General features: G+C 39.7%; 2 protein-coding genes across 9 annotated transcripts in view; one reads left to right on the forward strand and one right to left on the reverse strand.

Moving 5' to 3' along the window:
* Window positions 1–1,441: 1,441 nt before the first annotated feature.
* On the reverse strand, window positions 1,442–11,409 carry CINP (cyclin dependent kinase 2 interacting protein). Of its 5 annotated transcripts, none has more exons than XM_075065693.1 (5): window positions 11,323–11,409; window positions 9,307–9,475; window positions 8,365–8,491; window positions 4,059–4,188; window positions 1,442–1,756 (listed from the first exon to the last, which is right to left on the reverse strand). In XM_075065693.1, the coding sequence occupies exons 1-5, from the start codon at window positions 11,390–11,392 to the stop codon at window positions 1,554–1,556; spliced, it is 699 nt and encodes a 232-aa protein (XP_074921794.1). In that variant the 5' UTR covers window positions 11,393–11,409; the 3' UTR covers window positions 1,442–1,553. The 5 variants fall into 5 exon arrangements, with proteins under 5 accessions (XP_074921794.1, XP_032633291.1, XP_032633293.1 ...); XM_032777400.2 differs by having other exon boundaries at window positions 11,317–11,409; XM_032777402.2 differs by lacking the exon at window positions 11,323–11,409 and adding an exon at window positions 10,872–10,946.
* The window catches only part of TECPR2 (tectonin beta-propeller repeat containing 2), a 79,800-nt gene continuing 64,140 nt past the window's right edge, over window positions 11,000–26,659 (forward strand). For all 4 annotated transcript variants that reach the window (XR_004373321.2, XM_032777391.1, XM_032777393.1 and 1 more), the window contains exons 1-6: window positions 11,000–11,085; window positions 17,826–18,108; window positions 18,251–18,379; window positions 20,084–20,215; window positions 23,866–24,023; window positions 25,547–25,859. Coding sequence is in view for 3 of the 4 variants with exons in the window: in XM_032777391.1 (XP_032633282.1) it covers window positions 17,854–18,108; window positions 18,251–18,379; window positions 20,084–20,215; window positions 23,866–24,023; window positions 25,547–25,859 (987 nt within the window). In the remaining variant the exon portion in view is untranslated. The remainder of the gene's footprint in view (window positions 11,086–17,825; window positions 18,109–18,250; window positions 18,380–20,083; window positions 20,216–23,865; window positions 24,024–25,546; window positions 25,860–26,659) is intronic.

Below are 26,659 nucleotides of genomic sequence, written 5' to 3' on the forward strand. Positions count from 1 at the left end.
TTTTTTTTTTTTTTTTTTTTGCAACAGTGTTACTCTATTGACTCATATTTAACTGGTGTCTAAGCTGTATTCATTACTTATTGCTGATTTTCTTAATCTACTGCTCTAGAATTTCTTTTAATGATTAGAACTTCAGCGAGAGTATAGTAGCTTACAAGCCTGTCAGGTGCACTCCTTCCTCTGTTCAAAGGAGACTGTCTGCCCAAATAGTATGAGGAGAAAATTTAACACCCATTTTTTTTTTCTACAAGTACATTGTAAACATCCATGAGAACTTGAAATGTCCCATAACACTTCTCACTGCATTTATTGCTAGGAAGTAGTGATACTATGAAATCTGTAGTGACAGTTTGAAGCAGCTTTAAGTGAGAAAAATATACACAATTCCTAATATAGCAATATCTGTTAATGCAAAGGGTTTTCTGATTACTTATTTAATGGGGTTAATCAAAATGCTGGTGTAAAGTTTAGTCATGTATAATCTCAAAGTTTTAAAATGTTTAGTGCTTTCAAAAGGGGCTGGTTTGGCAGCTGGAGAGCACAACAGCTACCACAGCAGGCTCGTCCATGTCCTGGAGGGACCACTTAGAGTGAAGCTGTAAATATTTCCACGATCATTCAATTTTTGGCATGTCAGAGAAGACAGGCTCCTCTTTCAACGGTTTGTTTTGGGCTAACAGTCATCTTATTGCAGCTGGCAGAAGCAGATCTAAGGGTGCTTATAAATAGCTCTACAATTTTTGTAATAGTTTCGTAACTTGTAGTTTTTCAACATAGGAAAATCATATTGTAAGAACAGAGGGGCATTTTATTGTTTGGGGGAAGCGAGAATAAGCTGGATATAGTGATACTTCTAGATTTGTATATATTCACTATAACAAAAGCTACTTCATGAAGGGACTGACTCTGCTGCTATTTAAATCAATGGCAGAACTCTCATGCCACAGTGGTACAGTTTCAGATCTTAGTAATTGCCTATGCCACCCTGAAACTTCAGAAAATTTGTGTGGTATGTACACAGGGAAAAAACGGAACATGTTTTGTCCTTGATTTGGTGTAGTGTGACAGTTCAAAACAGAAGTAGCAAGACATTCAGTAGGTGTCAAGTTTGGTGTCAGGAATGATGGTGAGGGCTCTAACCTAGGACTCCATGATCCAGGTTCAGTTCCCTGTTCCACTGCAGTCTTCTGTGTGATCTTAGACCCAGATCCTCAAAGGTATTTAGGCACGTAATGCCCACTGATTTCAACTGAATTCAAATAAATACCTTTGAGGATTTGGCCCTTAGTCTCTCTCTACTTTGGTTCCCCATGTGTAATTTGAGGATAATAGCACATCTAAAATTGTGAGGTGTTCAGATACTACAGCGAAGGAGGTAATATAGGTATCTTAAATAATTGCTTTATATCAACCAAGAGAAGTGACAAATGAAACAAATACAAAGAGAGGAAAAACACATTTTAATAACCTTATAAAAATACAACATATAATTAACCTTTCAGTTTGTTGCTGCTTCAATGTCACATGAGTATCTTTAGAAGTAGTCTTAAATGCTACACTGGTCTATGTCCTGTTTCTAGCAACATGCTTTCTAGTAGTAGTTTGCTGCTGCTCTCAATATAGGGCTGGTACAACCAAGACGATAAATAAACCATCATAAGATCTTGGTCAGCCGTATGAGCAATCTCTTGCACAATCGTTTGTTTAAGTCGTATTTCCTTCTTGTACATTTCAGTGAGCTTGAAAGAAACCTCATCTGAAAAGGATTGAACAATTACACGCACCATTTCTAATCATATATAAGCAGCTCTGAAAAAGTAATAGATCAATGCTAGTGCTATACTAATCATTTTTTTACAAATAGCTATTACAGTATACAAGCTTTTATAACTACCTCCTCTTCTTTAGGTAAGACAACCATCCTGATCTTTACAGTAGTTAACACCACTCCTTTCATTGCAATATGAAATGCCAAATTTATTGCTCATGTATTGGATATTTCTACCACACAGATGCTTTTTCAGTATAAAATCCCCTTTTATTTCTACATCAACAGTAGTATAGTAGACCCAGCTATAAAAATGGTACTATTTTAAGCCATTTCTTTAAAGGGACATGTTGGTTTAAAAATGTAAAGGTTTTATAATACTTTGAATAAAAACTCTGCATAAATTTTCTGGATACCTTGATATTTTTGGGCAACTAAACCATAATCGGCATACTATATTAACCCAAACAGTGCAAGTGCTTGAGCACCAGGAAGTAATGCTGATCTGTTTAACTAACTAAACTATTTGTGAGTGAAGAATAAATGGTGAAAATAGTTTGAAACTGAAATGTTTGTCTAATGTGCAGGAGTTACTAGTAATGCTGGTAACGATATTCTTTTAAAATGTATCTGGCTATTGTCACTTGAATTGCTGGACCCAGAAAGTGAACAAAATATTTGACAATAAGGGCTCAAGCCTGCAATTCCCATGGAATTCAACCAGAATTGTAGGTAAAATTATTACAACCACAATTCTTTGGACTTTGTCAATAACAGAGGGTCCAGGAAATCCCCTTTCTCCTGCCAGTCTTCTGGTCAGCAGAAACCAAGACACGAGAATCCCACTATTCTAGGGCAGTGAACTGAGGAGCAGGAGCCACACTGCACAAAAGAACTACTTCCAATTAATCAGAGAAACAAATCTGTTGCCATCCAGTTCCTGAGTTCCAAGAGCTGTAAAACTGCAGTAATGCTGCTTGTCAGACAGACGCACTTGAAGCCTGCTAGGCTTTTTTAGATTGTTAAATAACTGGAAGGGCAGAGAAGGCCTCACCTACACTCTGTTATGAAGTGAATGCTGGAAGGATCTGCATTCCCTATTTTTGGTGGTAGAGAGTGATGAGCCTTCTCCTTCCTCAGTCTGGTCATCCTCTGGATCAGAGCCCTTTTAAAACTCTTCTGTGTCTTACAATTAACTAAGGTGGAACTCCCATCTCCCACCTAAGAATAAACACAATTCTACAAATTGGACTGTAGAATAGGACTCAATGCTTCCAGACCATAAATATTTTTCCTCTTTGTAGGGAGTAGATATTGCAGCTTTGACACTTCTAGCAGCAGCAGATGCTTGTTTTAACTGGATCTGTCTGTATGTCTGAACATTGTAATTATAATGTGTGAGTTGCTTTGTAATTTACATGAGCTGTCAGTGGCAATAACTTGTCAGTGGTTCACAAACTTATTTGGCAGATTTTGTGCCCCATTGCCACCCTTACTTTTGCCTCCCTTACCAAGGGACTGACAACTGGAGCCGCTGCCATCTCCAGGTGAGGGATTTTTGGGGTGGGGTGGAGGAGAGGAAGAGCCGGAGCCTGAGCTGCCTCCCAGTGAGGGCTGGGGCGGGGGAAGAAGAGGGGAGAAGGAGAGCCCTGGCGGTGGGGCTCCGTCTAGCCCCTTTATCCCCTCCTCCCAGCTGTGCACAGCCCTGCTGCAGGAGCCCCAGCTGCCTGGGGCTAACAGCCAGGGCTCTTAAAAAAAACAGCTCACATCCCCCTTGAAACATTCCCACACCACCCTACGGAGGTGCTCTCCATAGTCTGAGAACCACTGCTTTAAGTTAATTACTGCAGTAATTCAGGGGTTCTCAGACTGGGGGTGAGACCCCTCAGGGAGTCACGAGGTTATTACATGGGGGTCAGGAGCGTCAGCCTCCACCCCAAACCCCACTTTGCCTCCAGCATTTATAATGGTGTTAACTATATAAAAATGTGGTTTTAGTTTATAAGGGGGGAGGGGGTCGCACTCAAAGGCTTGCTATGTGAAAGGGGTCATCAGTAAAAAAGTTTGAGAACCAGTGCAGTAACTTCTGTATTGCTTACTCTGTTAGAAAGACAGACTCTCTCATTACATAAGGCAAAGTTACAATCTTATCTAGATAAAAGTTAACAGGGCATATTTTTTAGTTCTTCTAAATTACTATTTCAATTTCAAATGACATCCAATGTCCTTTAAAATGCTCCTCATTGAGAAACACTAATGGATAACTACAAGTAAACAATATTCTACTTACAGAAGTACGTAGTGGGCCATGTGTGAAAGAGTGGTGTCCTGCAATCTCCATTTTCATAATGATATGTTTCTAAGTCACAAATTCCTTTAGTAGTTGAACACAGTTTTTCCATTTTCAGTTGTATTTTTGCCTGAGAATGATTAGAGTTTCAAGTTAATAAACATTTGGGGCATTTTATGCTACTAAGATCTTACAAATATTAACTATTAATGAAGTTCAAAAATACTTTATGTGACTACCTCAACCAGATTCATGAAATTTCTAATTCACTTTATGGCTGCAAAAAATAGCTATTAGTGGGACTAATATAGAGATTTCATGTGAGAAACACTTGGTGTTTCAAACATTGCATGTACAGTTTATTTACTTCTATTTTAATCATTTCCCTAGCTTCAGTCCTTTTTTTTTTTTTAATCCTAAGTCCAAGTTTACCTCCCAGAAAGTTAGTAAAGCTCTGTCTCAATATTCTTGGTTTTCTTCCTTTACAACAATTCGGTACTGGTGAAAGCGGCTGGACTGAGGGTGAAACTTGCTCTTTCCTACAGGACAGGTACCGCACAGGCACTGAAAGTGCAAGCTTCCCTACCAACGTCTTTCAGCCTTAACCTGGTTGAATCACCTCTAGGTATGGAAAAATAGTTCAGTCTCTATGCAATTTCAATCTTTTACTCCCTCCGAAGACTGCCAGTAATTAGGATAGTAAGTGCTAACTGCAGTGTGGGCACTTTTCCATAATAGTAATCTTGAAGGATTAGAACGGTAGAAGGGAATTAACTATTGTGCATTATCTAAGGTAACACCTGATAGATCTAACCGATAGGTCTCAAAATGTAACCGTAAATAGAGAATCATCATTCAGTAGGTCTGTTTCTAGTGGGGTCCTGCAGGGATAGGTACTTTAACCCTATGCTAGTGAACATTTTTATCAATGACCTGGAAGAAAACATAAAATCATCACTGATAAAGTTTGCAGATGACACAAAAGTTGGAGATGGGGTACATAATGAAGAGGACAGGTTACTGATTCAGAGCAATCTAGATTGGTTGGGAAACTGCGCATAAGCACACTATGCCTTTTAATATGGCTAAATGTATATACATCTAGGAACAAAGAATGTAGGCCATACTTATAGGATGGGAGAAGAGTGACTGAAAAATATTTGGGGGTTGTAGAGGATAATCAGCTGAACGTGAGTTCCCAGTGACACTGTGGCCAAAACAGTTAACGTGATCCTGGGATGCATTAACGGGGGAATCTCAAATAGGAGTAGAGAGGTTATTTTATCTCTGTATTTAGCACTGCTGTGACCGCTGCTGGAATACCGTGTCCTGTTCTGATAAACATAATTCAAGAAGGTTGTTGATAAATTGGAGAGGGTTCAGAGAAGAGCTACAAGAATGATTAGAGGATTAGAAAACAGGCCTTATAGTGACTGAAATCCTTGAGTCGATCTGTTTATCTTAAAGAGATGATTAAAGGGTGACTTGATTATAGTCTATAAGTGTCTACACAGGGAATAAATATTTAACAAGGGCTCTTCAATCTAACAGAGAAAGGTATAACATGATCTAATGGCTGGAAGCTGAAGCTAGACAACTTCACAGTGGAAATAAGGTGTAAAATTGTAATGGTGAGAGTAATTAACCACTGGAACAATTTTACCAAGGGTCTGGTGGATTTTCCATCACTGACAATTTTTAAATCAAGATTATATGTCTTGCTGAAAGATATGCTCTAGGAATTATACTGGGGATGTTCTATGGCCAGTGTTATACAGGAGGTAGATGATCACAATGGTTCCATCTGGCTTTGAAATCTATGAAACCATTAATAAAATAATTGAGGCTGGTAGCAGCATTTTACAGTAAAGAATTTAGGAGCATCATGGTCATGCTGTAAACTCCTGAATACATGGTACATACGATTACAAACAGTGGAAAATAATGTGTGTAGATGCTTGGACTTTAATTGCTCAACAGGAATGACAACTTATATCAGTGCATTTAATGGGCTAAGTCATGACAGTAACTCAAACTAAGAAAAAGATGCATTACTCTTACTTTCTTCAGAGAACCAAACTTGATGAGGAATCTGGAATATTTTCCTGCTTATACCTATCATTGGAATTTTTTCCAGTTTGCACAGAACTGCTCAATTTAACATCAAACCAATATCATTTTAATAGGCATTTTTCTTTATAGCTAACGGATATTAGAGTTATTCTAATAAAGAAATAAAATTCAGGGTAAGTTAACAATGAGGTGCATGAAATTATTTCTGCAAAGTGAATCGGTTGTACACTTTTTCTTTTGATTTGTATTACTTTTTCTCTATTTTAATTTAGGTTACTATACCATTCTGAAGGTATGAACTACTCTTACAGTAGGAACGTCACTTATTTTCACTTGTTTTGGCTATTTCCAAAATTATTGGGGTGACAATTCTTAATAGTGTGTGTTATGGTATAATTCCCCACTCTGAACTTTAGCGTCCAAGAGATGCGGTACCAGCATGAATTCCTCTAAGCTCAATTACCAGCTTAGCACTTGTAGCGCTGCTACCTACCAGGAATTCCAGTGCACTGGTACACTCTGGTCTCTGGGGTCTGGTACACTCTGGTCTCCCCAAAACCTTGCCCAGGGAACCCCAAGACCCAGACCCTCTGGATCTTAACACAAGGAAAGAAAAACCCTTTCCCCCACCGTTGCCTCTCCCAGGCTTCCCCTCCCTGGGTTACCCTGGAAGATCACTGTGATTCAAACTCCTTGAATCGTTAAACAGAGAGGAAAATTCATCTTCCCCCCTCCCAGACTCTCCCTGAGAGAGAAAATAATCCTAACACAGAGAGAAAATTAACCTCTCTCTCCCCCTTCCCTCCTTTCTCCCCACCAAGTCCCTGGTGGATCCAGACCCAGTCCCCTGGGGTCTCACCAGAATAAAAAAACAATCAGGTTCTTAAACAAAAAAATTTTAATTAAAGAGAGAAAAACAGTAAAAATTATATTTGTAAATTTAAGATGGATTAGGTACAGGGAATTTAAGCTATAGACACTGGGAATACCCTCCCAACCTAAGTATTCAAATACAAATTAAAATCCTTTCAGCCAAAATACAAATTTGAACTCCTTCCAGCCAAATGCACAATTAAACTCCTTCCAGCCAAATGCACATTTGCCAATGAAGAAAACAAACACAAGCCAAACTCGCCTTATCTATCTAGTACTCACTATTCTGAACTTATAAGAGCCTGATTGGAGAGAAACCTGGCTGCATGTCTGATCACTCTCAGAACCCAGAGAGAACAACCACCAAAAACTAATAGCACACACAAAAACGTCCCTCCTTCAAGATTTGAAAGTATCCTGTCCCCTGATTGGTCCTCTGGTCAGGTGACAGCCAGGCTCACTGAATTGGTTAACCCTTTACAGTCAAAAGAGATATAAAGTACTTCTCTTCTATTAACTCCTACTATCTGTTTATGACAGTGTGTTCACCCATTAAGTAGGTTAGATAACAAATGTCCACTCTGTTCCCTAAAGAAATGGGAGCTATAACACAGAATTGCATTTAGGAAAACTGGAAACTGAGTTATGTTGAACCAAACAAAATATAGTTCTTAGGTTGTGTTTACATTGCTATCGGAGGTGTGACTACAACATGTGGACATATGCTAGGTAGCTAAAGTTAGCATGAGTGAGTAATAATAATGAGAGTGAAGCTGTAGCTGCATGGGATTGCTGGTCATGTATGTACACAGGGTCCCAGGTGGGCTTGTACAGCCTGTGCAGCTGTGCTTAACTGCTATTGTTACTCGAACTAGATTAAAGTTAGCTTGGGTACGCCTATACATGCTGCAATCACACCTCTAATTGCTGCATAGACATATGCTTATTGATACCACCTCATATTAGGTCTGAACTGTTCTATCCTCTTTCTAACCTGATGCTTGTTTTGTTTTGAACATGTTTAGAATGAGAAAGAATAGACAATAGGTATAATATTGGCATTGTATTATTTTGCAGATTTTTTTTTAAATCATACTATGAAAAGGGGAATAGAGGGGGAGCCAGGAGAGGGATGTAAAATCAACTTTTCAATTTTCAAGTCAATCTAATAAACATAGTACACAGTACTTGTAATCATGCATATCCAAAGTTAGAGTCATTCTCTGAATGAAAGCCTTATGAAAGTTTATTTTCAGTAAAAAGTTTAAAATGATTTAGTTAGTGGACAAACGCACTTGCCAACAATGGCTTCATCAGGTTAGGGAGTATACAGTTTGAAAGACAAACAAATGAACATTACCATGTTTTCCAAGGTCCCAAGCAATTCTGCACAGAACATCTCAAGTTCTTCATTATAGTTTGGAGACAGCTTTCCACAGTCAGACGCAATGTCGTCACATTCTATCTCCAGCTTGTTGTCTTTAAATCTAAACAAAAGCATATAGTAGTGTAAATACTTGTGCACACCTTTACTCACAGATTGTAGGAATTTAAAGTCTATGCTATCCTCTACACAACTAACAAAAGGCTTGAGCCCTACAAGCCCTTTCTCATAGGAACAGTACAAAGGAATTGCTGTACAGGATTAGATGAATGGTTTAGCTAGTTCAGTGTTCAGCTGTGGCTAGTACCGAATGGTTCAGAGGAAAGTTCAAGAACCCTACATCAGGCAATTAAGGAATAGCCTGTCCACTAGGAAAAGGAAAGTTTCTTTCTAATTCCCATTAGTTACAGGTTGTCTTATGTCCTGAAGCAGGAATTATGTCCCTTCCAAAGTTATTGGCTTTTTAAAATCTTTATTATTGTAACTCAGGATGTTTTTGTTATTCATGTAAATAGCCAATCCCTTTTTTAAACCTGCAAAGCTCCTGACCTCAGTGATATCTTGTAACCTGAGTTGTGTGTCAGAGAAAACTCACCCAAGAAAGGGTTTGTAGATCAAACCCTAATTTTGTAATTTAGCATTTTAAATATTGAATATTTGTTTATTATTTGTATGTATAAAAACATTTTGCTGCAAATACAGCCCTTATGAGGTTATCCAATTTTTACCTTAAACAGCCTTACCTGAATTTCAATCTTTTGATTTTATACAATCACAAAATGCTATTGGTATAGAATATCAAACCTGTCCACTCTGTTGTTTTTTTTGTAAAGCTGCCCAGTCAGGAAAACAAATTAGTTTCACAGTAAAAGTGACCTCTACATTGTCATTATTTGTAAGTCCTGTTAACATACTCACTGTGTGCCAATTTTCAAGTTTACAATTTTGTTTGCAGTAGTAAATCCATTATTATTCAGGGTCTCCCATTTCATCATTAAATTATGCCAGTCTGCTGCGTTATCTTTAATTTTTCTTGCACTGACAGATAAGACAGGTCTTTTTGGAGCAACAGCAGCAGGACTCTTTGCTGGTTAAAAAAAAAAAAAGAGAGAGAAAATGCAAACCCTTACAAATCTACAATAGCAAATCAACGCACTGTTTTATGTTGTCGTTATAGTTGTATGTGGCTGCATGCAGTATATTCCTCAATGTTCTGTTCCTGAATGTTGACTCAGTAAAATGTAGTTTACCTGCATCCTACTAACTTTAATCATAAATCAAGTTTCTGGCCTGTCAGCCTTTCACCATCAGTGTAAAATAACCACATTCTTAGGGTACTGAAAAAAATAAACTGCATATTGAGGTATTCCATTAGAACACCTAACTAATGCTGTAAAACCACTAATAAGCAATCCTATAATATTTTGCCAATACAAGTAATGGCTGTATTTTCTGAAGTCAAATTTTAATGTAGCACTTTTCTGCTAGTCACTAACTCTGTTAGGACCAAGTCCTTTTCACCTTGTGGTCTCTATCATTAATATTTCAGTAGGTTTGCCCAGGGCAGGAAGTGTCAAATCCTGGCACTAGTGCAGGCAATAGGAGTTTTGCCATTGACTTCAATAGGGTCAAAATGTCACCTTATATTTTTACAGGATTTTAATGACAATGCAAGGCTTTAATGTTGCAAAAATGTATGTCCACGATTAATTTTACACAGGTGAGCCTCAATGGAACATTGATAAATGGGACCACTCATCTATGTAGTCACTCATATCTGCAATCATTGCAGATTCAAACGACAACCTAATTTCTGTCCTCAACTTTACTGTTCATCACATAAACAGTTTCTGGATAATACAAAGCAAGTTAAGATTTCACAGGAAGAGCCGCTAGGAATAACACTGTTATTTATAAACATACACTGAGTGTGACTGTACATACAATTGATGCTAATTCTCTACACAGCTAAATTACTTTTCATCTGAGGATGTCAAAGTGCTTCACGAACATTAAACTAACAAACTTGGCACTTTACTAACACTCATCAATGCTAATTTGTTGAAATACAGTATTAACAGGCAAGGAAGTGAAGGGCGGTAAGAAACATTTGTGAAGACTCTGGGTTTCCGTGTGCTTAGACACCTGGCCACCCGCTGACCGTTACGCACGGAAGGGGTCCCGTCCCCTTGGCTTCATGGTGCTGCGCAGGCTGACGGTCCCGCGGGATCGAGGCCCTACAGCCGCAGCCCGCGTTGGTCGATTTCCTTTGCATTTGGAAATGTAACGATAATAACGGACTATAACTGACGAAATGCGCGCGCAGCCGGTTCACGTGCCCCCCGAGGGAAAACGAACTGGGTCTACCATGAAGGCAGCGCCCCTGTGCGAGCAGGACAGCCCCGCTCCGCAGCACCCGACCCCGGCTGGAGACAGACACCCCTCTCCCCCCATGCGCCCCTGGGGCCGCGGGCCTCGCTCACCCGCCATGCTCCGAGCCCAGGCGTGATAGGCCCCCGAGCCGGGCCGCGCCCCGCCTTCCCTCGGAAGTGCGCTCACGTCCGGCCCCCCAACCCGGGCCCAGCAGCAGTCGCTCAGCCGCGCCCGGCCCACCGGCTTAGTCTTCCCTCTCCCGGGGCCTCGGAGAGGCAGCCGCCGCTCGCCCGCGAGACATGAGGGGCCCGGCCCCTTGCTGAGGTGAGTCAGGCAGCCGCCGCTCTGGGCTCCTCCTCACGCCTCCGCCCTCTTTCTCCATCAACCCTTCCCCCACCCGCCCCTTTTCCTCTCCCCCGCGTCTCCCCTGCCGCCTTGCTGCTCTGCGGCTCGGGCTCCAGCAGAGGCTGAAATAGGGAAACTGGCCCCCCAGGTCCCCTCTCTGGTGTTGGAAACAGGTTGGGATCGTTCGCGCCTCGGCGAAGCTGTGGGTACCTGCACCCGCTTTAAACTCCGCTTCCCTTGGTGAGCAAAGGGGCTGGAGGTGTTTGGTAGCCCCGCTTCCTTTCATCGTGAAGCAGCTGCTGCTGCTCTGCTGTTTGCTGCCTGTTGAATTCTCCCCATGGGGAATCTGTTGCGCATGACCAGTTCCGGTGTTTTATTCTTGATTCGGTTAATCTGGTCAACTAGTCTGTTAACACTGTAAAACCTGAGGTGGCGTTAGAAGGATGTATGCATCCTAGTTGTAACAGTGTGTGTCCCAGGATATCAGAGAGACAAGCTGGGGAAGGTAATACCAACAGAAGTTGGTCCAGTAAAGATATTACCCCGCCTACCTGCCTCTCTGTTTACAAAGATGTGCAGCTTCACGCTCCTCATCCCAGTTTTTATTTCTTCGGAGGGTGGAGTGGGAAACTTTTTTTTTTTAAACTTGAGAATTAAATACAAAGAAAATGAAACAAACTTTCTAACCAAATTTCTCTGTGGTATCTCTTAAAACAGGTTGCAGGATGTGGGGATGGAGGCAGGACAGAGAATGTCAGGCTATTTAATAATAGTTTAAAATGTGCTGACTTGTGCTTATTTTTATGAATAAGAAATTTAGTTACTTAATAAAGTCTCGTAACGTGGTTGTGACATCAGCACAATAAAGTTGATGCTGTTATAGTTGAAGCCACAAATTCAGAAGTTATTTCAAGCTAGACTGCAAATAAACTTTGTGTGCCCACTTTCATAAGTGTAGTTCCCAGTTCTTAGGTCACATGAATGCTTTGAAGTAACATTTTGTTACTTTCCTTAGTGTCCCTGCAAAAAGATTTTGTGGGGGAAAACTATTGCAATTTGACATGGGCTAGAGAATTAGAGTGGTCAATATGAGCTATAGGTAATTTAATATTTTAACTGTGGAAGCTTAGTTTTTGTTCAGCTGCTGTCATATGTGCAATACAATAACATGAAATGTTTTTAAAGTTGCTAGTTTTTTGGTAAACACCTTAGAAATGAATAACTATGAAAAATAGTGATAGTGCAAACTAATGCCATGATTGTGCAACCTCTTATACATATGCTTACCTTTAAACTCGTGAGTAATTCCACAGAGTTCAGTAAGACTACAGGTCCGTCTCATCTTACACTGGGGTTACGTTCCGGAGTCAGCGTGTAAAGCAAAAACCGCATATAGTCAAAATTACATTGAGCGTAATGGCGGGCGGAATCGTCCGCACGGCAGAAATAGTATTTAAATTGTTATTTTTCTCCTTCTTTTTGTTTTGTTTTTTTCTTGTTTTTGCCAATCGCATAAAGCAGAAATCGCGCATGTCAAATGCGCCCGTTGTGCTGGGTGCTGTGCATGTACATAATAAGAGATTATTCCTGTCCTAAAGATTTTAAATCTAAATAGACAAAACAAAGGGGAAATATTATTGTATAGACAGGGAACTGAGGCACAGAGCAATGCAATAATTTCCTTGAGGTCACACAAGTCTGTGGCAGAGCATGGAACTGAATCCTCATCTCCTGATTCCCAGTCTTGTCCCTTAATTACAAGACTATCTTCCTTTTTGCTGTTTCACAGCTATTGAGCCATAGTCCCCATTATTGAGACTAGAGAAGTAGTAGTAGAGAAGTAACAGCCAAAGAGGCTGGCTGTGGTTTTTGTGGATTGAAGAAGGAACACCTTTTCTTCAAGGGGGTGTGGAATGCATCCTAAGTAAGACTAAGGTTTAGTCATGGTATTTTTAGTAAAAGTCATGGACAGGTCATGGGCAGTACAGAAAAATTCACGGGCCGTGTCCTGTCCATGACTTGTACTATATAATCCAACTAAATCTTGGGTTCTCTGGAGTGGGCGCTCTGATGGGCAGAGGTACGTGGTAGCCTGAGACTGCCCCAGCAGCGGCCAGTGCGTCTGGCCCTGTGGTCAGTGGCACCAGTGGCTGCAGAAGTCACTGAAGTCCTGGAAAGTCAAAGAATCTGTGACCTCCGTGACAGACTTGGAGCCTTAATTGTAAGGCACTTCATGCTGCTTATATTTCCACTGCAAAATGTCTGTTACCCTACCCTGATTTGTTGCACATGGCAATTATGTTCTTGAAAATGACAATTGCTGATTCCACTGAATATGCAGAACCATTCCTAAAATTGGTCTGGGAAAACAGGTTATGCCAGCCATTTGCTTTCAGTTTCCCTGATATGAGTAATGAAGGGGGAAAAGTTGATACAAATGCTGTCCTCGAATAATCAATAATGAAAAGAAAGCATGTGTGACCCAAAGATCACTCACTGTCCAGTAGTTTAAACTCAAGATGTATGTTTGAAACCTGATTCTCCTCGTCTTGAGCTTTTATGTTTGTGCAAAGAGGATATAAAATATAGCCGTTTTGATGATGGAGTGTTTTATACCTTTGCATTCATTTTTCGCAGAGGTAAATGACTGTGGAAGGTGCAGTGATGATTAGGCTCATTGTGTTTAATAACCCACAAAACAAAAAAATTTTCATTGTTTAAAACAAAAAAAAGAGGACTCTTTTTAGTTTTGGAGTACCTCAAAGTCTGGTAGTACCTCAAAGTGAAGCTGAACTGTGTAACTACTAGAAAATGAAACTGCCTAAACTGTTTTTAATTGTGCAAGCCAAATGTAGCACAAAGAATCAAACGTAAATTTGTTTTTCTGATAACTATATTAGTTTTAACCATCTTGGGTTGAGGTAGGAATTCATGTAAAGGACTAAGGATGAGACTTCTAATCTGATATCGTCCTCTGTAAATTAAGCCACCACTATCCTCCAGCTCAAAAACAAGTTAACATACACCATTAAAACACACAAAACCCATCCCTGGTAGTCATGTATCCCAAAATACTTCTAGTCCTGGCTTTACCATTTACGTGTTATATGGTCCAGAACAATTAATTTAGGCACTGCTCATGCTAACTGTTCCAAGCAGGTGTCCCCGTGTATCTATGCAGATGGTCCAAGGGTCTTCCCAGGTGGGACAGCTTGCAGGATCAAGGCCACTTTCAGATTCTCCATCTATAAAGTGAGGGGGAAATAATATTCAAATACCCTCACAAGGGTATTGTAAGATGATAAACTAAACCTCACAAGCACGAACACTGCTGCTGTACTTTTTATAAACACTTTTTAAATTATAAAATGAACTATGACTTATGTTGGAGAAAGCCAAAATGAATTCTCAGAAGTTCTGTTGTAAGACATAGTGCCTGATCCAATCCTCACTTTTAAGAATAGTTTCACTGGAGTCAATGGGAGAACTCATGTGAGCAGTTGGTCACAAAGGCCCAATAATCTCTGATAAAGTGTTTAATATTTGAATGTATTAGAGAGTCTCTGGAGACTTTTATAGTGTTTTAAAGTAAGATAACTTTTTTTCATATGGCATCCCTGGGTGCGTATGGCCCTATTCAGACTATAACAACGTAGAAGGTGAAATCCTGACTCCATTGATGTCAGTGGTAAAATGCCATTATCTTAAGTGGGGCCTGGGTTTCACACTCAGTTCTTATCTCAAGGAGACTTTGATTTAGGTAGATGGGTAAACTAGTAAAAATCCCATGGTAGGATGAGAATACAGCAGTTGGAGGGGGAGGAGATGTTGCTTTGTAGGTTGTGTGCAGGTTTGATCACAGAGACCTCCTTGGAACTGTTACCTGATGTGCTGAAACTATCTCTGAGCCCGTTTTCCCTGTCAGCTTGGGACTCCAGAACCCTGCCTTGTTGAGCCAGACATGCTAGTCTGCTGCAACACAGACCCAGGTCTGAACCATGCCCCCAAAGCTACAGACTTTAACTGAAAACCACTCAGCAGGTCACCTATCTCCAGCACCCAGACACCCAGCTCCCAGTGGGATCCAAGTCCCAAATAAATGTGTTGTACTCTGTATAAAGCTTTTACAGGATAAACTCCTAAATTGTCCGCTGTCTATAATACTGATAGAGAGAGATGCACAGCTGTTTGCCCCCAGGTATTAATCACTTACTCTGGGTTTAATAATAAACAAAAGTGATTTTATTAAGTACAAAAAGTAGAATTTAAGTGGTTTCAAGAAATAACAGATAGAACAAAGTGAGTTACCAAGCAAAATAAAACAAAACACGCAAGTCTAAGCCTAATACGTTAAGAAACTGAATACAGGTAAATCTAACCCTCAGAGATATTCCAGTAAGTTTCTTTCACAGACTAGACTCCTTCTTAGTCTGGAACTAATCCTTTCCTCTGATACCGTTTTTGTTAGCTCCAGCCCAGGTGATAACTAGGAGATTCTCATGACTGCAGCCCCCTTTGTTCTGTTCCACCACCTTTTTATAGCACAAGGTGGGAATGCTTTGTCTTTCTCTGGGTTCCCACCCTTCCTTCTAAATGGAAAGGCACCAGGTTTAAGATGGATTCCAGTATCATGTGACATGTTCACATGGTCTCCATGTCCACAAGAAGGCTTGCAGATAAATAAACCATCTACAACCAATTGTCATAGTAAATGAGAGCCATCAAGATTCCAAGCCACCATTAATGGCCCCAACTTTACATAATTACAATAGGACCTCAGAGTAATACTTCATATTTCTAGTTTCAGATACAAGAATGATACATACATACAAATAGGATGAACACACTCAGTAGATTATAAGCTTTGTAATGATATCTTACAAAAGATCTTTTGTATGAAGCATAATCCAGTTACATTATATTCACACTCATTAGCATATTTCCATAAAACATATGGAGTGCAACGTCACAGGTTGCATAAACTGTTTTCTCGCATCTTGTTCCTTTTAATAGATTTTTTTGTTTTTAATAATAGTTGCCCTTGAGCTATAAGAGTGAAATGGAGAATTAGCGGTGGAAATCAAGCCAAAAAAGTGAATTTTGTAAGAGTAAGTGTTTCAGGGTCCAAAGATAGCACACTGAATTCTGTTGGGAAAATAAGAACAAAATAAATTGAGACACCGAACTCATTCGTAGTAATGGAGATGTTAAAATGGTGATGGGTATTTTTAAAAAAAAATCACTTTATATAGCACTGTAATGTGCATGGTGCTTCCCAACAGTGCGCCAAACAACATTTCCTTGCCTCAGAAAACATACCGTCCAGGCACAATTGGATACAAACTGTACATATGTATGGTCACTATAGCTGGAACGCTTCACACAATAGTTGAGGTTTTAGACATTTTTAGAATTTTAAAAAAATTCTTTAAGCTTTAGAGTTGTTTTGGGGATCATATAGCAGCCTTTCTTCCCCCAGAAATAAAGAATTCCTAGCCTAAAAAACTGCAGATATTTTTGGCTGAATCAAAACTATCTTATTAATCAAAATACCCTCTGGTATAATGAAGTTTGAAACCAGAAGACTTCTGTTCTTTCATGTCTTTCAAAGTCATTCATGAGGAGACTAGCTGCTGCAAATAATAATAATAAAAAAAGACTTATATCAAGGCTGTGATCCTGTAAGCAGACAGGCTTCAGTTTTTAATTGCATCATTTAATATCTTGGCATACCACATGAATGGGGAGAAGGTTTCAGAAAGCAACTGAGACAGTTAGTACAGTAAGATCATCATACACTTAAACTCCAAGGGAAGTAAACTACAGCTTTTCTTTCCGTTACTCCTGAGACGATACCACATTCTCTCCTACACATTCTATAAACTTCTTGTTTAACCATAACAGGAAACTCTTGTGTACACTATTTTTTTTTAAACTGCTTTCCCTGTCACTTTCTTAAATGAAATAAGTAAACAAATCTCTGGATGTGCCTGTCAAATTGGGAATCTCCTCACTTTTTCAATTGCTCCTATTGTTCCCACAAATTATCTTGCTAATATTTGTTCTTATATTTACTTGCTAAATATGAAGACAATTTAAATATATACCTAATATAATTGTTGTCCTGTGGTGGGATTAAGGAATTGGACATAGACACCATTTAGTATAAAAGTCGAAGGACACAAGCTTGCAGTGTCCTATGCTCTTCTTATAATTCAGGGAAACTGAGAACTCTGTGCATTTAGGATTGAGCCCAGTGTTTATAGGGGTCTTTTTCCTGCATGTACTTGCATGTTTTGTTTTGTGCCATGCAGTGAACACTCAGTTCTTTTACTTTTATGCTAATCTGATTTTACTCTTTCAGTAACCAAATAGGAATGAATTGTACCATAGTCAGTTGATGCTTTTCCCATTCTTTTAAGAGTGGAATGCTGCTTTTGGGCTCAGTCTAGGCAGATCTGTTCTGGTCAAGATTGGAGAGAAAATTCCTTATCAACCATTGGGTAATTACAAAGTACACCATTTGGTGCTGATGGTAATATTGGCTCAATTTGAGTGGAAATGTTCAGTTTCTTGTTGTAGAATGATTTGTTCTACTAAGTGAGACTTTTTTTTTTTTTTTTTTTTTAAATTGGTTGCTGTTTGTACCCAACTACAGCTATTCTGTTAGCTCATTTGGAAAGAATACATTTTAACTAAAGGTGTTTTTTGTTTTTCAGGTTTCGTTAGTGTGAAGTAAATGTGTTTATGCCAGCCTGTAAACTGCTGAAACTAACCTTTACCATGGCATCTGCAACTCTGCCAGTTACATTTAAGGAGTTTTGCCCCCTGTACTATCTCCTGAATGCCATTCCTACGAAGGTCCAAAAGGGATTTCGCTCCATTGTGGTGTACCTCACAGCACTTGATACCAATGGGGACTACATTGCTGTGGGCAGTAGCATTGGAATGCTCTATCTGTATTGCAGACATTTAAACCAGATGAAAAAATACAATTTTGAGGTAAAAATTAACTCTTTGTGCCTGGCTTTATCATCAGAAGTTTTTAATACTTCTTTAGCTGTTGGTGGCAAAGTAGCGCTTACAAGTCTTTCCTTCAGGAAACTTCTTTAATTTTGCAATTTTGTTTTTCTTGTTTCAACAGGGGAAGACTGAATCTATTACTGCTGTAAAGTTGTTGAACTGCTTTGATGATCTTGTTGCTGTTGGTACAGTTTCAGGCCGGGTTGCAATTTTTCAACTTGTCTCTTTGTTACCTGGAAGAAACAAACAAGTAAACATTAAATTTGGTTACAGCTTCTTTGATGTTAAGTATGATCTTCTTTGACTGTATGTCAGTGTGGCTCTCATGGCAAATGCGTAAGCTCAAACTCATTTGCCTAACAGTGTCCATCAGGCCTGCTCATGCCATCTGTGTTGCCTCATGCTACCATGTGAGGAAGTAAAGAGTGGGATGGTGGAAGCTCTTCCTCAGTTCCGTCTTATTACTGGTGGCAGTGAGATGTAATCTGGACTGTGTCCAACGTCACTTGCTTTTGATTTTGAGAATTCTTCTCTGGTGAAGAAATGTCATGTTCGTTTCGACTTTTCATTAATTTCTTCACTTGATTTGTCTGTCCCTTACCTCCAAAAGGGAAAAGAAGCAGTTAGGACAGATTAGGGGAGCAGAGTGAAGTGCTTCAGGCTAAACGCTAGTTGTGGTGGATTCAAAACCCTCTGGGTTCAAACCAGTTCTTGCAATGGGCTAATACCCATCACAGATGAACATAGCAGATGCCTCTTCTGTTTTGGGGAAGCAGACATCCTCAAGAAATATGCTGTCTGCCACTTCTCATCCCACACCAGAAATCCCAAGATGTAAGACTCAAACTACCCCTCTTCGAGAAACCTATGAGGGTAGCTTCTGATCCAGGAGTAGATGTTATCTTTGAGCATTCTGGCTCTTCAGTATTCTATTAACAAGGCCAAATCTTTCAGACTGTCCCCAAGTCTATTTGTGGCTATAGCTAGCCAGTACATATGTCAGGCTATTTTATCCCAAAGACTTAAACTGTGTTACCCATTTTGAATCTTGCTGTGCGATCAGCTGATTGATGTGCCCTTCACTCCAGGAGAGCCCAGGCAGCATCCTCAGCAACATACCAATATCCAGAAGCTGCTATGTGGCACAACCTGTTCAGGTCTGTGTCAAGCATTGTGCACAGGATTTGGCTGCCAGATTAGACCCAAAATTTAGGGGGGGCTGTACTTTACTCTCTGTTTGACTAATGGAGCTGATAGTCCTCATGTCTGCCATCCTGAAGAGGATACTGCTTGCCGGATCCACACTGATACACAAACCAAGAAACTACAGTAAGGTGTGGTTCTTCATGCTGATGTTAATGTAGATTCCACAACTCACCCTCCATCCCCGGTTTTGGAGTAACCCGTTAACAAAGTCTTCATTTTGCAAGGGAACTAAAAGAGAGTTGTGGCCGCTTCACTCTTTATGCCTGTGTGCGTTTGTGATCCCACTAGACATTATTGGAAAAAAGGTTTTGAGCTTTTGTGTGCACATCTACAGTGGGATCTTCAGTTACATCATCATCTTGAAGAAACTCAGTTACTGTAGGGCAAATAACTGTTCTTTCCTAATAAATTGTTGTATAATGATTTTGCACATCTAAAATAGTGAGGATCAGGAAATCTGTGTATAATGAAATATCTTGTGAGTATATGTTAATCATGTATTAATCTTATGAAAATATTATTTTTTTCCTTCAGTAGTACTCTTAAACAATGTGCTTGGTCAAAAACTCTTCCATGCAATGCTTGACGTATGATGAAATTAAGTAAAATTGCTGATTAGGAATGAAGATAACCTTAATTTTGTCAATTCAGAGCTAATACTTAAAGCTGAGTCACTGAATATGCACAGGGTCTGTCTTTCCCCCTCCCCATTACTCTTTCTTTGTGTTCCCTTGGTGTCAATTTGCAGCTTCGGAGATTTGATGTGGCTGGTATCCACAAAAGCAGCATCACAGCCTTAGCTTGGAGTCCCAATGGAATGAAATTATTCTCTGGTGATGACAAAGGGAAAATTGTCTATTCTGCTCTGGATTTAGACCAGGTAGATATTTCTTTTGGAGGTTAGAATTCTGGTTTTAAGATTTTCTGAAAGAATATTAATTAAAAATTTAGCAGATAGGTAAATCTTCAGTTCTTCATAATCAAGTTGTTTAGATGTAAGGCAAGGAGAGCACTGTGGTTTCTTCATTACCACTAATGCAGACAGTGGTCGTCTCCTCCCATTTTTACCTACTTTTGCGTCTACTCTCCCTCTCACCTCGTCATGCCCACCAACTATCTGTTTGAAGTATACTGGATGCAGCTTCCTTTAGAATCCAAACAGTGTCCCTTTTTAATTCTCTGGTAAAGTTCCCATTCAGCGAGGCAAGGCACTTCCTTACCACAGTGATCCAGTGCTTCTCCAGAAGCATTTCATATCTCAGTAGCCCGGGGTATACAATGAAAATGAAGCTGGGGTCCACTGGGTGGCTTTGCAGAATACTATCACTGAATTTAATCTTCCTGAGGGACTGTGTAAGTAAAGTGTTGCATAAGGTTTAGTTTGACCTATTACACTGAGGATAAAGGTATTAACTTGCATCTACTTGAGGGAAAAATGCTCTCCCAATCTAACCTCATTCCTTTCTAGTCTGAACAGACACTAAGGCATGGTCTACGCTACAGGGTTAGGTCGAATTTAGCCGTGTTAAGTCAATTTTAAAAATGAATGTGTCCACACAACCAACCCTGTTCTGTTGACCAAAAGGGCTCTTAAAATTGACTTCTGTACTCCTCCCTGGCGAGGGGAGTAGTGCTAAAATTGACTTTGCTGGGTCGAATTTGGGGTAGTGTGAATGCAAATCGACGATATTGTCCTCCAGGAGCTATCCCAGAGTGCTCCATTGTGATCGCTCTGGTCAGCACTTTGAACTTCGATGCACTAGCCAGGTACACAGGAAAAACCCCGGGAACTTTTGAGTTTCATTTCCTGTTTGGTCAGTGTGGCGAATTCAGCAGCACAGGTGACCATGCAGTCCCCCCAGAATCGTAGAGCGTAGAATGTTTCTACACTCCCCCATCATCTCCATCTTTGAGGTTATCACAGATTAGAAAGCGAAAAAAATGCACTCATGCTGACATGATTTCCGAGCTCATGCAGCCCTCTCACAATGATAGGGCATAGCTTAATGCACGGAGGCATTTAGTGGCAGAAGCCAGGAAAGAATTAAGCAAGCACGAAGAGCGGAGGCAGGACGCGATGCTGAGGCTGATGGGGGACCAAACAGACATGATCAAGCGTCTGTTGGAGCTGCAGGAAAGCCAAGAGCACAGACCCCCCCGCTGCATCCACTGTATAATCGCATACCCTCCTCCCCATGTTCATAGCCTGATCACCCAGATGCCCAAGAATGTGGGGGAGGGAGGCTCCAGGCACCCAGCCACACCACTGCAGAGGATGGCCCAAGCAACAGAAGGCTGTCATTCAAACAGTTTGATTTTTAGTGTAGCTACAAATAGGCAATGTGACCTTGTCCTTCCCTCTTCCCCCACCCCACCCGGGCTACCTTGACTGTCATCTATTTTTTTTTTTTAATTAATAAAGAAAGAATGCATGGTTTCAAAACAATAGTTACTTTATTCTGAAGAGGGGGAAGGTGGTTGGCTTACAGGGAATTAAAATCAACAAAGGGAGTGGGTTTGTGTCAAGGGGAAATACACACAACTGTCACACCAAAGCCTGGCCAGTCATGAAACTAGTTTTCAAAGCCTCTATGATGTGCAACACAGCTTGCTGTACTCTTCTAATCACCCTGGTGTCTGACGTGAAACTATTGTCTGCCGTTGCTTTCACGGAGGTTGGGTAACTGACGACATGTACCCAAAACCACCTGTGACAATGTGTTTGCTCCATCTGGCATTGGGAGCTTAACCCAGAATTCCAATGGGCGGCGGAGACTGCGGGAACTGTGGGATAGCTACCCACAGTGCACCGCTCTGTAAGCCGATGCTAGCCACGATAGTAGTCTGCCAACTTAATGCGCTTAGTGTGGACATACGCAATTGACTTCTATAAAATAAACCTAATTTCATAGTGTAGATATACCCTCCAGGATTTAATACCACTAATTGGATCAGCATCTCATTCTTTTGTGAACTCCATCAGTTGGATGGAGGAATGCGGATGAGGGAATGTGTAGTAGAGTTCCCATTGAACTCAAACAAATGTGATAGCTAGTATGGCAGTAGAAACTGAACCTTACGTATAATTCTATACATTATATGTATAATTTACACAGACCAGTGGGATGTCAGAGTTTGAAATTCATTCGAATGAATTTCAAGGGACACTTTTTGAAAGTGTTGAGTATTATTTAATCTGTTAGTACTAGGGCTGTCAAGCAGTTAAAAAAATCGCGATTAGTCACGTGATTAAAAAGATAATGCTGCCTGCTTCTTGTTTACAATGTCACTTGAAAGTGAGAACAGGCATTGGCATGGCACTCTTCTAGCTGGCGTCGCAAGATATTTACATGCCAGATGTGCTAAAGATTCATAGGTCTCCATCTTCAAACACCATTCTGGAGGACATGCATCCATGCTGATGATGATTTTTGCTCGATAACAGTCCAAAGCAATGCGGACTGACTCAAACGTTCATTTTCATCATCTGAGCCAGATGCCACCAGCAGAAGGTTGATGTTCTTTTTTTGGTGGTTCAAGTTCTGTAGTTTCTGCATTGGAATGTTGCTCTTTTAAGACTTTTAAAAGCATGCTCCACACCTCATCCCTCTCAGATTTTGGAAGGCACTACAGATTCTTAAACCTTGGGTCGAATGCTGCAGTGAAAGTGTTCTTAAAATGAACAACATATGTTGGATCATCATCCAAGACTGCTGTAACATAAAATATATGGCGGAATGCAGGTAAAACAGAGCAGGGAACATACAATTCTCCCCCAAGGAGTTCAGTCCCAAATGTAATTAATGCATTATTTTTTTAATGAGTGCCATCCACATGGAAGCATGTCCTCTGGAATGGTGACCAAAGCATGAAGGGGGCACATGAATGTTTAGCATAGCTGGCATTGCAAGGTACTTACATGCCAGCTACAAAAATGCCATGCAAATACCTGTTCTCACTTTCTGGTGACATTGTAAATAAGAAGAGGGTAGCATTCTCCTCTGTAAATGTAAACAAACTTGTTTGCCTTTGGCTGAACAGGAAGTAGGACTGAGTAGACTTGTAGGCTCTTAAGTTTTACATTGTGGGGTTTTTTTGTGCAGTTATGTAACAAAAAAACCCCCACATTTGTAAGTTGCACTTTCATGACAATGACTGCACTATAATACTTGTATGAGGTTAATTGGAAAATTCTATTTCTTTATCATTTTTACAGTGCAAATATTTGTAATAAATAATATACACTTCGATTTCAGTTACAACAAAGAATACAATTTAAATGAAAATGTAGAAGAACATCCAAAATATTTAATAAATTTCAATGGGTATTCTGTTGTTTAACAATGCAATTAAAACTCCGATTAATCATGATTAATTTTTTTGAGTTAATCATGTGAGTTAAGTGCAATTAATCGACAGCCCTAGTTAGTACTTAAAGCAATCAGTAGACTTTATGATTTAAAAAAAAAAATGCTACCAGATATTTTAATTTGCAAAGGGCTTGACTTTTAATTTCATGTGTCTTTAAAGGGTATTTGCAACTCCAGTCTGGTATTGGAAGAGCCATCTTCAGTTGTACAATTGGATTATAGCCAGAAAGTGCTGCTGGTCTCTACTTTACAGAGAACACTACTTTTTTACACAGAAGAAAAATCTGTCAAGCAAGTTGGAACACAGCCCAGAAAAAAGTAACTCTCAAATCTTAATGCAGGCACATCTGTTAATTCTAGCTTTTCAGAATAGACTGTAGAGACCCGGTGATCTGAGCAGTGAAATTAATACAGAATCATTTTCTGCTCAAACTTATTAGCCACAGCAGCCACTTATATTAATACCCATCCTAAAGAGTTTTAACTATGTTTATTCCTTCAATTATTATTTTTCAATGAAATTACTGAGCCTTGTTGAAAAATAAAACTCTGCCTGTGCAACTCTCTGGCAATCCTACTGTGCATAGATTTTTTTTTTCCATTTAAACTATAAAGTATAACTTTCTTCCCACCAACTTGGGAGCTGCTGTGCCTCGATACAAGCAGAGCGGTCACCAAAGAGGGTTCAGTTTTGTGGGTGAGCTTTTAGAGTTCCTATGTAACATGAAAGTGATAGAACAGGCTCAGTTAGACCTTTCTGCTATGATTGACTCTTTAATAGTGAAAGGATACAGCAAATATTTAAAAAGGTGACTTAAGTTGAAAGTACTTTTTTGTTTTTATAATATTAAAAAAAAAAATCTCGTAACGTGGTTTTTTGGCATGTCCCGTTGCTTAATCTTTACTGGATATGGAAGGAAAAAAGACAGTCTGGGAACTGAAAGATGATGTGAGTAATTGTATATGTTTACACAGCCTGAGGATATTTGAATGTTGAAGGAATGTTTATAATAGATGTGTTAGGAATATGCCCATGTGTGTATCCTGTGACTAATTCAGTTGTAGGGTCATCATTTTCATGACATTTTAATGTTCAGTTTTTGTCCTGGTAGTGTCCATCTCCTTTCAGGGACCCTCATTTTACAGATGGGTGAATTGAGGCATAGAGTGGGTAAGTGACATGGCTACAGTCACACAGGAAGTCCATGGGAGAGGAGGGAATTGAACCTGGGTCTCCCACATCCTATGCAACCACTGGGCTATAGTAACTCTAATACAGCTATTGTGACTGGATTAGTTCTGTAAGTGAGGGGACTTTTCCAGAGGTTGCAATGCCATTGGCTTCTGGGGGATCAGAATACAAGACTTGAGTTCTGCCCATGTCTTGCTGCGGCTGGAAGTTACCCATCATTCCTTAGTGATTCTACAGTCAACTGACGATTCAGCATATCCTGGAGCAGTGTGCAGACTTTCCCTCTGGAGGAACGATCACTGCAATAAGGGATCTCTTTTGTGGGAAGAGTTGAGGAAGGAGGGCATCATCATGATTGTGAGATGTTGGGAGAACACACTTCTTTCTGTCTTCTCCAACCCATGCTTTTCCTAGAGTTGAGAGAACAGTTCAGTGTTTTGAGGCTATATCCTTGATTAACCCATTTTAACTCAAACTTGTGTGTTGCAGACTATGGATTTCCATAATACCTTGTTGATGGAAGCGAAGGAAAACCCTGTTTTGTTCAACTTGTGATTGTAAACTCAGTGACTAAATATCTTTAGTTTCTTTTTTCAGTTTTTTTTTTAATTGATTACAAGTTTCTTACAGATCTTTGTTTACATCTTAGCACTGGCAAATTTGGAGCATGTTTTATACCTGGACTGTGTAAGCAAAGTGACCTAACACTATTTGCCTCAAGACCTGGGCTCCGCCTCTGGAAGTCTGATGTCCATGGAACTGTGCAGGCCACCTTTATTCTAAAAGATGTGTTTGCTGGAGGAGTAAAACCCTTTGAGCTATATCCTCGGATGGAGTCATCTAACAAAGGAAATTACAACTTCCCAGAGAAACACCTTGGGCTCATTTCTTGCCTTTCCCAGGAAGGATGGGTGCTGAGCTGGAATGAATATAGTATCTATTTATTTGACACAGTGAACCAGGTAGGTGTATCTAGTGGATGAATATTTCGTTCCTTAACTGTTTGGTATCATATCAGTATTAACTCCTGTCTTTATCTGCATATTTGTTTGCATTTGTTGTGTTGTGGTGACCTAAGAAAAGGTGTTCAACTTTTTTTAATAAAAGGTTTTAGAATTGGTTACGTTAACTTTGTCAAAAAGATAAGATATGTAATATCTCCAATAATTTATACTATCTAAGGTTTACAGTCTAAAGCATGGAAATTAATTGCCTAAGGTGAATTCCACATACCTAGGAAAATGTACGTATTTCTAAAATTCTAGTTGTTCATGTTGTATATTTAAAGAAAAAAAGGGAGTTGTCAATGTATAATATGTATTATCAAACTGTTTGTTCTCTCTCTTCCACTACCCTCATCACCACTTTGCAAACTTAAACCCCCCCACAGGTATTGCTCTTTTATATTCTATAAAGAAAAAAGAACAGGAGTACTTGTGGCACCTTAAAGGCTAACAAATTTATTTGGGCATAAGCTATTGTGGGCTAAAAACCACTCATCAGGTGCATGCAGTGGAAAATACAGTAGGAAGATACATAGATATGTACATATACAGAGAACATGAAAAAGTGAGGGTTGCCATACCAGCTCTAACGAGAGTAATCAATTAAGGTGGGCTATTATCAGCAGGAGAAAAAGAACTTTTGCAGTGATCATCACCAACTTTTGTAATGATGATCACTACAAAAGTTTTTTTTTTTTTTTTTTTCCTCTTGCTGATAATAGCCCATGTTAATTGATTATTCTCATTAGAGTTTGTAC

The sequence above is a fragment of the Chelonoidis abingdonii genome, chromosome 4, assembly GCF_003597395.2.
Source record: "Chelonoidis abingdonii isolate Lonesome George chromosome 4, CheloAbing_2.0, whole genome shotgun sequence".
Taxonomy (NCBI): Eukaryota; Metazoa; Chordata; order Testudines; family Testudinidae; genus Chelonoidis; species Chelonoidis abingdonii.

Excerpts from the sequence above, each read along its gene's own strand:
- CINP (XM_032777399.2), bottom strand. The coding sequence starts at position 10,663 with ATGCAAAGGAAATCGACCAACGCGGGCTGCGGCTGTAGGGCCTCGATC. Across the intron at positions 9,476-10,533 it reads AACGGTCAGCGGGTGGCCAG|CAAAGAGTCCTGCTGCTGTT; the intron begins GTGTCTAAGCAC and ends TTTTTTAACCAG. Across the intron at positions 8,492-9,306 it reads AACTTGAAAATTGGCACACA|ATTTAAAGACAACAAGCTGG; the intron begins GTGAGTATGTTA and ends GCTTTTGTTTAG.